This window comes from Scophthalmus maximus, chromosome 11 (assembly GCF_022379125.1).
Source record: "Scophthalmus maximus strain ysfricsl-2021 chromosome 11, ASM2237912v1, whole genome shotgun sequence".
NCBI classification, from domain to species: Eukaryota; Metazoa; Chordata; class Actinopteri; order Pleuronectiformes; family Scophthalmidae; genus Scophthalmus; species Scophthalmus maximus.
The window spans coordinates 3,583,285-3,598,737 of NC_061525.1; the positions used below are offsets into that span (position 1 = coordinate 3,583,285).

Consider the following 15,453-nt stretch of genomic DNA (forward strand, 5'->3'; position numbering starts at 1 on the left):
CCCACATACATGTCCTGGTCCACTTCCATTTCAACTATTGACTATTGTGCCATGCCAGTTTTTGTTTTTCTGGGATATTTGGACCGGCCATTCATGTTGACTTGCCTTGTGCTCCCCCTTGCCCTAGCTCTTACTATGGCCTTGCTTGCATTACCTTTAAACAAAATATAGCTTCTTTTTTAAAAAAAATTAATTTTGAATCAGTGTCTCTGAGTAGCACATTTGAGTCCAGAATTTCCTGAGCTGTGACACAAGTGGTATCACATAGCTCAGCCCAGGGGTGGCACCAGACGCCTGGGCCCGTCATTCAGAATTCATTAAAAAAATCAAAGTATGTGATTATATGAGGAAAATTAATGTATTCACAGATTCAGATATCATATTTGCGCAGGATCTGAATGGATTAACAGATTTATAAATGCTCGTTATAAGCAGTGTGTGGATGAACGTAAACCGAGGGAATTCCTGAGCAGGTATCCCAGCAGTGTTGCTGTACAACTCGCTCAACGCGACACTTCCTGGTTCTCACTGTACAGTACAGTGGAGGGGTGCGCGTTGCATTGTGGGGATACAAACACGGCGCAGAAAAAGACCAGCGGGGAGCACAAAGGGGACTTAAAAACTGCGCCGCGAAAAAAACAAACTTTAAACCACCGGCGTGCGGTGATGTGAATTCGCGTGAGCGTTACTCAGACGGCGAGGTTTGGCGGGCGGTGGCGGCGCCGACGACTGCCCGGGAAGCGCCAGGGAATGTGAGTGAGCGGTGTGGAGCGGCAGGGCGCACCGCTGTCTCCGACCGTCGCTGCGTTTTGTCAGCTGAGCCGCTTGCATCCCGAGGCCCCGGCCGCTATTACAGGCCCCATCCCTGAAGGTAAAGTCCTCCACGTGGCAGTCTGCGGACCTCGGGCCGTTCGCGGGCCACATTGTGTCGAGGCGTTGACGAGGAAAAACGGGACCGACGAAATAGCGCCGTGTTGCGTCGGCTAGCGCTAGCCTGGTAGCTAACAGTAGCTAACGCGCCGCAGCCTGCGTCGATGTCTGCAGGGTTATCTGCGGTCAAACCGGAAATGTGGCTCAATCGGCTTCAAAATAAATGGGGTAAATTGATTTACTTTGTTTTTTTTTAACTTGGTCATGAAACTGTATTGTGTGTTGTAAGTGTATTTTAATGGTTTATGTATGTACCGAATGTATAAAAAGTGGAAAACTATAGAACATTATACAGCTAATTTTGAAGACGTCAATTGGTCAGTGGTGGTGAGAACATGTGATCGGTTGAATTCAATTTTATTTCAATTTTGAATCATACAACAACTATACATTTTATTTATAATCAACGGAAATACATGAAAGAAAACGTGTGAAATGATCTGAGCCAAAAGGCGTTGCAATATGGACTTGTCTTTTATTTTGACAGCTGAAAACGGATGTGCTTTTATTTTGCATTATAAACTTGACGCTGTGTGCTAGTGTTTGCTAAACTGAGATTGTTTGCGAGAAACATGTCAGTTCAGCAGCTTTCTCGCCCGATGCCTAGTCCCTGGACCCCACACACACCAATCTTTTGTTGTTGTTGTTGTTGTTGTTGTTGTTGTTGTGAGGAATTCGACTATCAGCCCGCCACTGGTCAATACGTGATGTAAACAGTGACAGGACCACTGGTCGGCACCACACGGAGCGAGATCAGTGTGCGTTATCCGACAACAACTGGTTCTCGATTCAGGTGTTCCGGTTTTGTGTCGAAGTCTGTTTCCCCGAACCTTGACCTGAACCCAAGTTTTTTCACCGGGGGGGCTGATCACCATGGTAACCTTAGCTGCATGGCAAGTGTCAGGCCAGGTTCACTTCAGAATGGAACATTGAAACGTGTCAATAGCTTGACTGACGACAGGTTCCAGGGTCCCCGGAAGTACAGGGTCATCATTCCTATCATAGACATATTGGTTGACAATAAAGTGATCAATATGTATATATTATTTATAGTTCAGTACGATGCCAGTTTCAGCTGTATGTATGCAAATAGTGAAAAAGGTTCTTCCATTCCTCCAGTGAATGTGCTCTCACGTCTTTATTCCATCACCGCAGCAATAGGATGACACACAGGGGGCCACTGTGACGATGATTGGAAATAAAAACTGTGCCTTCTCAAAAATTGCTTTGTGATATGTGTTATACGGGAAAGCTCGTGTCAGGCTCAGTCGAGCCAGGAATTGCACTTTTCTTCATGGTACAGGTGCCAGCTGCATGATATTGGTTATCCATGAGTGAAGTTGTGTGACCCCAATAGGGCCAAACCAAGTTGGACTCGCCTAAGCTGTTTGCAGACATGACGAAAATAGTGTCTGGAAATTTTCCGGAGTTTGCCGTTCACATAGGACGAACACAGCGGAAGACCGTCTGAGTAAGACTCATTCATAGCAGCAGGAACATTTCCAAAACAGAGGGCGGACATGACGATATTTCCACTGCAGTGTTCTTGGTTACTACTTATCAACACGTCCACTCGCTCGCCATGAATCATCTGTAGATTTTCCTTGCTCTATGTGTATCTATTTTCGGAACATGTTACCAGGGGGGCAGGCAGGAAAAAAGGCCTGGAATATGTCCGGAGCAACGTTTGCGAAAAATTTTGCATTCTCAAATACATCCCCTCCGGAAAAGTTTAGGAAAATGTCCAGACTTCAGTCCCTGTCTGAAAGCAGCTTCAGAGATGTAAATAGTTACAGGCTATGTGGCCCCCATGCGGGTTAGCTCTTTCTGGATATCTCATAGCAACTGTAGAGATCACTTCTACAAGAAGGATCGACTGGAACAAGTCTCCTCTCACTAGCCCGCACACTCAGTTTGTGTTTGGTCAAGAGATAGCCAGCTGCCTGCTGATGTCTGGCTGAGGTTTCTTCAATACAAACAGTGCAGATGAATTAGTAAGTGACTTTCAGTCCCTGCCCTGTTTGTGTTTATTAGAATAGATGTGTTGTACTTAGTTGAAGTATTTGCTGACTCTTGTTAGTAGTGCAGGTCTTTTTTTCTTTTTAATTCTTGCTCAACTCTTTTGAACACTTTGGCCTGAAAAAATACAGTGTCGTGTTTTATTCATTTTGCATTTACCAAGGAAAATAAATCCTTATCCTTATCCCCGCAGGAAATGTTACCATGGTGGTTAAAAGTGCGCTGGCCACAAGATGCTGGAAAACCCGAGATGAGCCCAAAGATGGCTGCATAACCCACTAATCTCACTTTGTGGAACGGGCCCGTGCTCTGTCGCCAATATAAATATTGTTGTGGTGGAGTCGAGTGATTTTTTTTTTTTTTGAGTATTATTGCTGACTCTCAGTTACATATCACTTGGTTAATCAGTTGATCTGTGAGTGTATGAATTGGCCTGGTGATGTCTTCACAAAACTTGTTTCTTCTGGCCCAAAGAAGAAAACTGAAACGAAGCAGTGGTGCTCGGAGCGCAGTGAACTGAAACAGAAACAGCCAACACACATTGAGAATCTCCAACCAGTTTTTATTATGTTTCTTGATGAATTTGTCACCAAAAACAAGTAATCGATGGGGTTGTCCGGGCATTAAATGTATTGATGTGGCTTCACAGTGAAGCAAGTGAGAGATGAATTTAATCAGCCATGTTTGAGTCAACTTCAGCATCACACTAAGGATTTATCAACAAGCGAGATGACACTAATTTAGGAAAAAAAAATGTATTTTACATGTACAACATTTTTTTTGCAGGTTAAATTTTTTTTTCTCCTGAAAGTGTTACTGAAAACGATATCACCATATTTCTCAGGTTCATGTACTTGAAAGAACATCCAGTCTAGTCATTAATATCATCTACACAAAATAATTCTTCTATTAGGAGCCATCACCTCAAAATGAAAACCCCACAGTCAAATTAAAGCTCTTTTCTATTCGCCCCGCGTTTGCTGGTTCAGTCTCGGTACTCTCTTGTTGCACCATCACAGCCCAGGACTATAATTCTCTTTGGTTTCACAGGGCCAACGTAGCCCAAGAGGATTTTCCTCTCTCTCGCTCTCTGTGTGTGTGTGTGTGTGTGTGTGTGTGTGTGTGTGTGTGTGTGTGTGTGTGTGTGTGTGTGTGTGTGTGTGTGTGTGTGTGTGTGTGTGTGTGTGTGTGTGTGTGTGTGTGTGTGTGTGTGTGTGTGTGTGTGTGTGTGTGTGTGTGTGTGTGTGTGTGTGTGTGTGTGTGTGAAGGGGAGTGCGTGAAGGGGAGTGCACTATCCCTGCGAGAGCCCCTTCACATGAGCTTTTGTTTGATGGAAAATCTCATGCCTCAAAGAATCCACATGTCTCACAGACAGCTGCTGAGCATCCTGTAGTGCACTGGCCTCCACATGGGTCTGGCTCGCATCGCTGCGCATCTGCTTTGATTGTCGTTACGTAACTTGGCATTTTGTCCCACGTGCCACCCCCCACCTCCCCCTCTACCTTTGCTTGCTACTCAGAGCTCAGAGAACACCTTAGTATTCCTCTCTCTGTGCACCCAGTGCCTTCCGCAATGAGTTTGACTTGTACCATCCCTTTTCTCCTTGTGTTATTTTACATCATAATTTTTGTTTTCGTTCTTGATTTCTAAGGAAGTGGTCTATGACAGTCTGTGGTGACTTCACACTTGTTTTTTTCTAATGCTAGGGCTGGATTTAGTTTAGTTACGTAATCATTATAAACTTTGGCTTGGCTATATACAGTAAAGTGCGTGAATAATAAAGCTTAACAACAATATTTTTGTTATATTTTCATATTTCCCTACCAATTCAGATGGTTTAGGTTTTGCAAACTAAACAGCATTTCTGTTTTTTTTTTGTTTTTTTTATCTGCCCCTGCAGGACGCATTTCCTGTGCAGAGTCAGGAAGTGACTCCAACATGGGGGTCAAAACCTTCACGCACAGCTCGACCTCCCATAGCCAGGAGATGCTGGAGAAGCTGAACGCCTTACGCAACGAGGGCCACCTATGTGATGTCACCATCCGCGTCCAAGACAAGCACTTCCTGGCCCACAAGGTGGTCCTGGCCTGCTGCAGCGAATTCTTCCGCTCCAAACTGGTGGGCCGGTCCGAGGAGGAGGATAAGTTTGTGCTGGACCTTCATCATGTGACCGTCAGTGGCTTCGCTCCTCTGTTGGAATATGCCTACACATCCACCCTCTCCATCAGCACAGAGAATATCATCGATGTCCTGGCGGCTGCGAGTTACATGCAGATGTTTACTGTGGCAAGCACGTGTTCAGAGTTCATGAAGTCAAGTATTCTGTGGAGCCCGGGTAACAACAACAACAACAACAACAACAACAACATGACGACAGATAAACCGCACGAATCGGCACAAGAGAGTGCCTCATCAAACTGTGCCCTGACGCCACTGGACGGCAGTGTGTCGCCCGTGTCGTCGGACTGCAGCGTGATGGAGAGAAATGTGCCAATATGCCGCGAATCGCGGCGGAAACGCAAGAGCTTCGTAACAATGGCGTCACCCGAGAGTCCGCTCAAATGCACTACACAGATTGTCACCACGTCCCCTCAGATCCCCAACCCCTCCCCGTCGTTCTCAGACAGCACAGCCCAGCCCGTGGAGTCCTCCCTGGCCTTCCCATGGACGTTCCCATTCGGCATTGACCGGAGGTTCCACTCGGACAAATCAAAGCTCACGGAGATCCCTCGGTGTTTAGAGCAGGGTACCCAGGGGACCTCCGAGGTGGCGGTTGGCCGGCGGCTCAGTGACTTTCTGACGTGCGAGAGCTCCAAGGCGGTGTCGTCCCCGGTGCCGGCAGAGGAGGAAGACGTGCGGGTGAAGGTGGAGCGTCTCAGTGACGAGGAGGTCCAAGAGGCGTCTTCTCAGCCAGTCAGTGCCTCTCAGAGCTCGCTGAGCGACCAGCAGACGGTGCCAGGGAGTGAGCAGGTCCAAGAGGAGCTCCTCATCAGTCCACAGTCCTCCTCTATAGGTGGGCTATTCTCATCCACAGCTTTTAGAATGAGCCTAACCCTAACCCTCTGCAGGTTTAATGTTGCCTTATAGTTTAAATGCTTCACCATCAGTCAGGAGTTACATGGGCAAATATAAAGAGAGAGAAAAAGACATATCAGAGTGTCAGTGTTACATCAGTGTCCCTTTGTTCCACATGCAATCAAAACACTCCCTTGTGGATTTGTGAGTGTTTGTGAGTGAACATTTGTATTGTCCTGTGGCCCAAATGCTGTTTGAAAATAAAATGGAAATGGAAACACCGGCCATTTTTTTTTGCCATGAAGTGTTGAATAGCACAGTGCGTCCCTATCAAGCTGAATCAATCCTTAAATAAAAGATTAGCCTTGAAAGACCTAAAACCTCATCCACGATGACACGCACTAGACTTTTTTCACTATTCAGTAGATAGCTACCACATGACTAATTATCTTTTGTCTTTCTCAGGGTCGATGGATGAGGGAGTGTCTGAGGGATTGCCGTCAATGCAGAGCACCTCTAACGCTGGAGGCCACGCGGAAGATGATGAAAGGTAGCATGATTTGTTACAACTCGCAGCGAGATGAGGCAGCGGAGAACATAAAGACATAGACCTTGTTACCGGGTGTCTGAGCCATGCCTGTTTAGGTCATAAATCTTTACTCACAAAGACATGACACGCCGTGATATGAAGAATTTCTACGTGAAAGCCAACAAGATCATTTAAATGTGAAGAGGCATTTTATCAACATGCCAAAGTGGATGTTATATAAGTTCTCATACAGGGACAGTTGTGGGGTTTTTTTCAGTTTAAGTAAGGGCACGTATAAGGCTGATAATCCTTTTTGATTTTCTTTGTGTATGTGTCAGGTTGGAAGGTATTCAGTATCCATACCACCTCTATATCAGCCCTTCAGCCCGGCCCGGCACTAACGGCCCTGACCGTCCCTTCCAGTGTCCAACCTGTGGCGTCCGATTCACACGCATTCAAAATCTGAAGCAGCATATGCTCATACACTCCGGTAGGTGAAATTAAATTTTGGAACGTAATTTTTTTATTACAATACTGATTCACAGTCAATGTAATTGAGCATTGTTTGACACAGATACCCCACCCCCCCCCAAAAAAATAGTATTCTACCATTTCTGAAAACAAGTGATTATTTAGAATAGTACCCCACCAATGTAGCATCGCAATCCTGTCAAAAGGACCAAAAACTTGATGCAGCAGAAACAGAAATATCTTGTCTTATTCCACACATTCATCTTCCTCATCAAAAACCTGTGCTTTGATAATCCATAATACATTCGGAGATGCTGGTGTGTATTGCTACTGTAAACTAATTGTAGTGTTGAGCCGGCTGGCTTCAAACAGATGAAGAACTGGCTCCGGAGATCTGCTAAGCTCACTTTGTAGTCACTCCATGCCCTCAGATATTTTGTAATCGACTCACTTGGCGTTCACCCGAGACAATTAGTCAGGTCGTTTGCACAAGAAGCTGCAATTCTCTTCACATGTGCAATAGTAATTTTCTTTATGTGCAGAAAATGACAAACAGTTGACAAACATGAAAAGATTACACATCTGAGGTTGAATATTCAAAAGATGCGTTATATCTCTCACCGTGCTTGTGCAATGCATAACCATTATTGATATATATGTATATATCTACTTAACTCTATATATCGTTATATCCTAAATTAAACCAAGACAATTAAAATTTAAGTTTTAAGGTGCAGCGCAGTAGAAGTTGTTTGGATTTGATGTTTGTATTTATTAAGACCAGTTTGTAAAGATTGTTTTTCATTGTTAAAATTAAATTTCACAGTTATAATCTTCCATCCACTGCGATTAGTATTTGTGAACAAAGTGCTGTGAAAGGAAGGAGAAATGTTGTTAACCATGTATAGTCAGTGTATCCTACATATTCACAGTAGATTTTTGAAAGCGTGCCTGTTCTAGGATGCTTTCGATGATCTGTCTTCGTTTATTTTTAGATCATGTAGAAACTGTACAGATTACAATGTTGGCGCACTTTGCTCATATGACAGCACTGTTGGATTTAATCTTACATTTCAAATGTGTAGACGTTAAGAGAGATCGTAAAAAATCGGCCATAAATAGCAATATGCAGCCTGGGAGAGAAAATCTAAACCTGCCAAGGTCAGAGAGTTTAAGGGAGACACATTTCAGACTCATACCTTTTTAGATTTATCCTTAGCTCTGTTAAAATTAATGCATTCATAGGTCATTGTGTTTGTTGTTAGCTTTTTGTGCGACTAACGATTATTTTCATTATCGACTAATCTGTTGATTATTTTCTCGATTAATCGATTAGTTGTTTGGTCCATAAAATGTCAGAAAATGTTGATCGTGTTCCCCCAAACCCAGACATCATGTTTTTTTTTTGTCCACAAACCAAATATATTTAGTTTACTGTCATAGAGGAGCAAAGAAACCAGAACATATTCACATTAAAGAAGCTGAAATCTGAGAATTTTTACTTTTTTACCATAAAAACTACTTGAACAGATTAATCGATTATCAAAATCGTTGGCGATTAATTTAGTAGTCGGTTTACTAACCGATTAATCGATTAACTGTTGCAGCTCTAGATACAATTGAGTTTCACTGTAGAAATAATTCACAGCCGTCAAAGGCCAGAGAGAGCACATTCTCAGCTTGCAATCAGTAATCCACTCTAAAAAAATAAGTTAAGGCAGATTTCTCTGTACCAATATTAGGCTTAGTATTCATTGATCTAACCACAGACTGGCCTCCAGTCATCAGGCTGCAATGGAGAAGACAAAAATTTCATGACCAGTGTTATTAACATATTGGATAAATCAAAAGCAGCATTTCTCATGTAATCAGTAGGAATTATACTTAAAACTTTGATCGTCTTTGAGACTTTAGCTGGAGTCTACAGTATCTGTGGGAGAGAAAAAAATCACACAGGCCTGCCCATAAAAGGCCAGGACAGTTTGACGTAAAGTACACATCACAGCGACACAACCAGCCATAAAATGTACTGAACTCAAAATAGTGCTGGAGCAAACAGTAGGTCTGCAATCTGGGGATGAAATATCGCTGAGGCATATTGTCGAGATCACTGTAGCTGTGTGAGTTTGATTCTGACCACACTGACAAAGGAGACAGCATGGGACATGGGTTGTGTGTTTAATGTGGATGTTTCCTGTAAATCACAAGCAGTACAACACATTCACCAGTTACCCATCAGTTTGATGACCATAGGAGAGAAGAATATTTTTAATATCTTCACGTGACGGGAGCGCTCAGTGTACGTTCTCCTAGGTTACGATCAACAACGTCAACTGTGATGAATTGATGCAACACCTCAGAAATGTGTGTGGGACACACTAGGTATCAAATGAACACAAAAATAATATTTAGGAACAAAAGTGTCAAGATTGACATTCAAAGAACTAAAACTTGATTTGGTTTAACGACATTACCACCTACTTGTTTTGCTCTCTGTCACTGCAAGTAGAAAATTACATTTGAGGTCAAACATTTGATAAACACTTTGTAATTGAACAAATGTCTGTATATTAGCATTTTTGCAATGCATAAGCAGTTTTTGTTTTTGCTAATGCGAGATGGAGATGTAAGTAAGAGGTGAAGTGATGTTGGCTTGCTTTAGTTTCCAACATCTTGTATGTAACTTAATGTTGAATGCAGGAGGCTTTTTGTTCTTGGAAACACTGATTTGGAAAACAGTTGAGGCTGACACACACACACACACACACACACGCAGCTCACCATCACTTGGACACTAACTCTTGTTTGTTTTCGTTGGTCCCCCCCCCCCCCCCCTCCCCCCCTCCCCCTCCCCCAGGCATTAAGCCTTTCCAGTGTGACCGCTGTGGGAAAAAGTTCACACGGGCCTACTCCCTAAAGATGCATCGGCTGAAGCACGAAGGTAAACGCTGTTTCCGGTGCCAGATTTGTAGCGCCACATTCACGTCCTTCGGTGAATATAAGCACCACATGAGGGTCTCCCGACACATAATCCGCAAGCCGCGGATTTACGAGTGCAAAACGTGCGGCGCCATGTTCACCAACTCTGGCAATTTAATTGTACACCTGAGGAGTCTGAACCATGAGGCGTCCGAACTAGCAAACTACTTCCAGAGCAGGTGAGGAGTCCGGGGGCGCTGACCCCCATTATTTTACTCAGATCTCACCTGGATCAGAAAATACCTTATCATTTAGTTTCTAATTCCTGAGCTTAATTTGATCCTTTCTCCTTCTATGACTTTGGTTGTGTAGACTTGTTTTTGAGATGATTGCAAGTGATGTGAATGCTTAGATCGGGTGTACCTGAAGTATTTGGCTTTATTTATGTGGGACTGTCAATTTCACCTATTTGAAGGAATATGTAGACGTTTTGGGGAATATGCTTAATTAATGGATTCCCAGGAGTGAGATGAGGAGGTTGATGGCACTCTCATATCTGAATTGTAAATATGAAGCTGCAATTAGACGGCAAAGCTCGCCTCTGTCCAAACATAACACAATCTGCCTACCAGCGTCTTTAAAGTTCAGTAATTAACACATATCTCATTTATTTAATCGCCTATATGTCGGGGCTGTGTGAATTTACGTTCTACAAACCAGATACAATGAACTGCAGCTTTAAAATTCACTGTACAGACATGAGAGTTGCACCAGTCTTCTTCTCTACCTCTTGCCAGAAGTTGAATAGGCACATTTCCCAAAATACTCAACTGTACCTTTTCAACATTCATCATTTAGAGGAGATGGCAAATACCTCCGAGCACATTTGGGCTGTTTTTTGTTTGTTTTATGTCAAAATTCCATGAGATGTGAGGATCAAGTGGGTGATGAAGTACAACATTTGATAGTTCTGCTCTTTGTTTTTCTGTTTGTGCTCAAATGTCTGGTTTTATAATCCCCCGAAAACTTTGATCCTTTTGTCATCTCTTTATATATATATATATATATATATATATATATATATATATATCATAAGCCCAGCAGACAAAGTCTGAACAGCGCTTTAATAAAAAGAGAAGTGCGGTTTTATTTCCCAGACTTTTCCGCTTCTTGATCAACTCTAGTCCTCACAGGTCAGCAGGACTCAAACAGGGCCATTGTTTTATAGCAGAGGGTGTTAGCCCAACATCATAACAGTATGGAACATCCTCTGAGGTCCCCAGTCTTCACATAAAAAAAGACATGGTGTATTTCTTTCCCCTAATTTGCTGATTTCTGGAGCAGTTTGTCAGATTCCTGCTCTGAGGCCCAGACGGCAGTTTGATAGTCTGTACATGACCCCAGTTTGTAACCACGCTCGCATTTTAGAGCTTCGGTCACAGGATTTCCAGTGTACTAATTTGTAATGAAAGCCCAGCCATGTTCAGATTTTGTTGGTGTATAGAGCAAGTGTTACTGTATTTTTTTTTACGTTTGAGGAAGCACAAGGACCAATTTCTCTATATCTACTTTCATTTTTTAAAATCAGGTTTTCCCTGAGGCGGTTATATTCGTCATGTCTTCTGATTTACTCATGTTAAGAGCACTGTGCAAGAAAGCATTGCCAGTGATCTCCACTGAACGCTGCTGTTGACATTTAAATATCAGTGAATTTATTTCACTGAGAAAACCCATCTTTTTGAAATGATGTGGTCTGAATTTCCCTTTTGTGAAATTTAGGTCTCAGACTTTTGGACCCCATTGTATAAATCATGTTGGGTTTATTAAATTCAAATGGAAAATGGATGTGCCTAATATTAAAAAGTTGCTCCATTTCCATAAGCTCAATTCAAATCTTGAACATGAAAAAATCAGATCTTGGACACCAGGTAAAAGCAAATTGAGCCTGAGTGGAATACTGTATCTTAGACATTAGCTCGCCCATCACAAAACTTGTCTGGCTGGTCTTGTAAATGCTGCTTGTTGGACACCTGCCAACGGGTACTAAATTCATCCAAGAGCACTTGTCCTTGCATCTCATCCAGTTTAGTTTTTCCTTAAATATCCTGAAAGCCCAGAGGCAGCACATCCTCCCAGCCTGGGACAGTTAATCCTGTGTATTTGAAATTGTAAAAAAAAAAAAAAAAAAAGGCCTTATATGGCATTTTCATTCTTGGCATGTGTGGTTGTGTAAAGGGACCAGAAGTAAAGCAGGACAGTGAACTCAACACATTCTCTTCGTCCTTGCAGTGATTTCCTCGTGCCCGACTACCTGAGCCAGGTGCAGGAGGAGGAGGAGGTGCTGGGGGTCCAGTACGAGCTGGAGGAGTCCCAGCATCACCCCGTCTACCCGGGCAGCACCTCCTCCTCCTCCACCATCACTGCCGCCTCGTCTTCCTCCTCGGTCCAGATGCCCGTCATCTCCCAGGTCTCCTCCTCTACCCAGAATTGTGAGAGTTCCCCCGGCTTCCTTTCGGCCGAGCCCCTGGATCCCCTTGCCTCGATCAAGATGGACGCCGACGAGGCCGCAGCGATGACGGAGGAGGCCAAGATGAACAATTGCGTAGGTGGCAGTTCCCCAGAGGTGTTTGAAGAACAGCAGCAGCAGCAACACGCCCAGGCCAAGGAGCTGGTTTCTATTACCATAGAGTGATTGCTCATCATGTCATGTGGGAATATCTTTTGGAGGACGACTGGGACACGTGCACACGTTCACACTTCCACCAAGCGAAGCCATCGAGGCGGCACGATTAGAGTTACCTGAAGACTTCAGTTGCCTTAGTGTTGCTTTTCCACATGCAACTCAGACGCACACATATGAGTTCGTGCTTCTCACCAAACCAAATCCAGCAAAATCAAAGATTGTTTTCTTTGTTTTCTTTGCAATTATATCAGAATTTCTTCTTACTGAGGAAATGTCCCTGTTGCTGATATGAGATTTCAATCGATCTTAAAAAAATCTGGGTTCAGCCCAAACCCCCAAATCCAAGTATTCATCACCCTGGGAAGAGAGTGAACAGTATTTTATTAGACTCATTTTTCAAGAGGGTTAGTCCCCCCCATATGACGTGAATGCAGCGCGAGCTCGAGTCATTTTTGTCTCGGCCAATTTGAGGTCCGTTAAATCCAAGCCGTGCCCCTATTTTTGGAAAGTGCCTGAGTTTCCATTTTAAACAAAGTAACAAGTCGAGGAAGATGAGCAACAGTGACAAATCAACTCTGCAAACTGAGCTAAGGAGAAAAAAAAAAAGTCGTGTTTCATGTGTAGGGATGATGCTAGTTTGTACGGGCAGACACTCTGTTACTCCTCCAGTGCCGTCGCTATAGGCAAACTGTTCAATGTCAATATTATCTATATTGCAATAGCTTGTAATGTAGTTTTACTATTTGAATGCTGTGCAAGTTGTGTTGTGAAAATACATGTCAGGTGTGTGTATGTGCATTTTTTAAATAATATCAAGACAATACATTTCATTTTTAAATGTTTAAAACTTGAAATTATATCGACAGAGTATTCCCTTTAGACCTTCGTGCAGTGTTTGGTTTTTCTGACCTATTGCTTTTTCATTTTTACTGAACACTGTTGTCAAATCAAACTCTGGGGGTTTAGAAGGAAAAAAAACTCCGATCAGCACTGATGCATCGTTGGTTTCAAAATCCAAACAAATTAACGACAAAGTATGAACCAAATTTTATGTAAAACATAAGATATGTACATTTGGAGTTACAAGGTTTTCATCCCACATGGGCTCTGAGATGTGGTAATGTAGCATTTCATCATATTTGAAGTTAGGCCTGCTTGTCAAAATGGAAAGGTGTTCCACGTGAAACACCATTTTTTTAATTTTACAGATAGGGATATGTGAGTTTTCAGATTGAGGTCGTCCTCATTTAACCTGAGGTACACCGCTGATGTTCTATGACGTTGCATGACCGTTGAAGTGGCGTTTAATTGAGGTACACCGTGATTGTCTTACGTTTAAACCTTCTTGTGAGTTTTTCTGGGCGATGAACCGAGAACGTTATGTCGTCCCCCTGAAAGTCTGTTCTGTTTTTGTACGAAAACAGAAAAGCTACTCTGAGAACTGTCCCTGGCCGAAATGTTTGAGGGAGTTACTGTACGCCTGCAGCCAGGGGAAGCAGGAAGTGATCCAAACGAGACTGTGATGGCTGTCGTCAGCCCAGACAGAGTAAAAGGAATGTTGGGTTTGTTCTGCGAGCGCGTGAATGCATATGCTGTGAGTCGAATCATTATAAATGATAACATTGAAATATGCTGTGTTGGGTCAGAGCTCTCCCTTCACCGTCGACTGATTGGCGGTTGACGTTACTATTGTCGAACCGCCAGCTCCTGTTTCCTGTGTTGTACCCGTGTCGTGTTCTGTACTCGCACATGGTTGTGCCTGTATTTTACGAGAAGATAATGATACGCATGGCGACGATCCATGAGTTGAATGCTACTGACTGTGAATGGAGTTTATTTTCTGTCCCCCCCCCCCCCCGAAAGCAGCACTAAACGGCCCACACTTTGGATTCTCTCAGTTGGATGTAAGCCCTCTAATCGGAGGGTTGATTGTAAATGTAAAGATGAATATCGCTGCGAGAAGGGCATCGATATTACACTGTCCCGATTCATAGAAAATCCACTGAGAACTATCTCAATAAGAGCTTGTGTTACCCTGTGCCATCCTGTCAAGTCACTTTGTCAAAGTCGTGCCATTTGCCCTTTTTTTTTTTCGTCTGGGTACATATCAAGCTTTTTTCTCCTCCAGGACCAAAATGTCCTCTACGTCATTGGGGATTTGCCATGGCAATCAATAACTGCACATAATAAAAGGAAGAGATAATCATTTTCGAGTGGTCCACGCTATTTAGCAAAGGGGTCCCGCTGTTTCGGCCCTGAAAACACTGTATGATGTTGTGCTTTTAAGAGGCTAGCCTTAGTAAATGGACCTACAACTCAAGTTGCACAATGTCAAAATTAAAAAAAAAAAAAAAGAAAAGGTTTTCTATTCTCCATTTGTACGCGTCGCTCTTCATCTGTCGTGTTCGGTGTCTGTACTCCAAACGTTTTTATATTGAAATGCTGCTGTTTGTCGAAAACAAGTGCCCAAAATATTTTTGTGAACCAATGGTGTGCAATAAATGGACCGGTGGCGTTTTAAAAAGGTTTTTTGATTTTGTCTTTAGAATGATGAATTATATATAGATATATAAATACATATATATATATATATATATATATATATATAAAAATAGATAAAAAGAATGTATCATTTTTGTTTGAATTCATATGTGACTGAAGGTGAATCAAAAAGGGGCAACAGCCCCATTTGATCTGTGAAAACCAGGAACAAGGCTTTGATATCGAAAGACCTTTTTTCTTTTTTTGTTTGGAAAGCTGCATGTTCATATTGTTCTGTGGAGTGGAGAGCATGTCTTCAGATCCGTTCCGTCAGCGCCTTATTTGTCGGTGACTCCTCACGCAGCAGAGCGTTGGTCTGTTGCTCGGCATGCCCTCTTCTGTTCTG

The 15,453-nt window shown here is 43.0% G+C and overlaps 1 protein-coding gene across 5 annotated transcripts; it reads left to right on the top strand.

Moving 5' to 3' along the window:
• Nucleotides 1-533: 533 nt before the first annotated feature.
• On the top strand, nt 534-15,164 carry zbtb44 (zinc finger and BTB domain containing 44). Of its 5 annotated transcripts, none has more exons than XM_035622778.2 (7): nt 534-1,098; nt 4,850-5,962; nt 6,430-6,514; nt 6,832-6,983; nt 9,822-10,122; nt 12,173-12,177; nt 12,288-12,515. In XM_035622778.2, exons 1-7 carry the CDS (start codon nt 1,035-1,037, stop codon nt 12,374-12,376), a joined length of 1,809 nt encoding a protein of 602 aa, XP_035478671.1. In that variant the 5' UTR covers nt 534-1,034; the 3' UTR covers nt 12,377-12,515. The 5 variants fall into 5 exon arrangements, with proteins under 5 accessions (XP_035478671.1, XP_035478672.2, XP_035478669.2 ...); XM_035622779.2 differs by having other exon boundaries at nt 535-1,098; nt 9,822-9,905; nt 12,288-15,164; XM_035622776.2 differs by having other exon boundaries at nt 535-1,098; nt 12,173-15,164.
• Nucleotides 15,165-15,453: the final 289 nt, after the last annotated feature.

Coding starts and splice junctions, on each gene's coding strand:
- zbtb44 (XM_035622776.2), top strand. CDS start 1,035: ATGTCTGCAGGGTTATCTGCGGTCAAACCGGAAATGTGGCTCAATCGG. Junction 6,515..6,831: donor CACGCGGAAGATGATGAAAG/GTAGCATGATTT, acceptor TGTATGTGTCAG/GTTGGAAGGTATTCAGTATC. Junction 6,984..9,821: donor GCATATGCTCATACACTCCG/GTAGGTGAAATT, acceptor CCCCTCCCCCAG/GCATTAAGCCTTTCCAGTGT.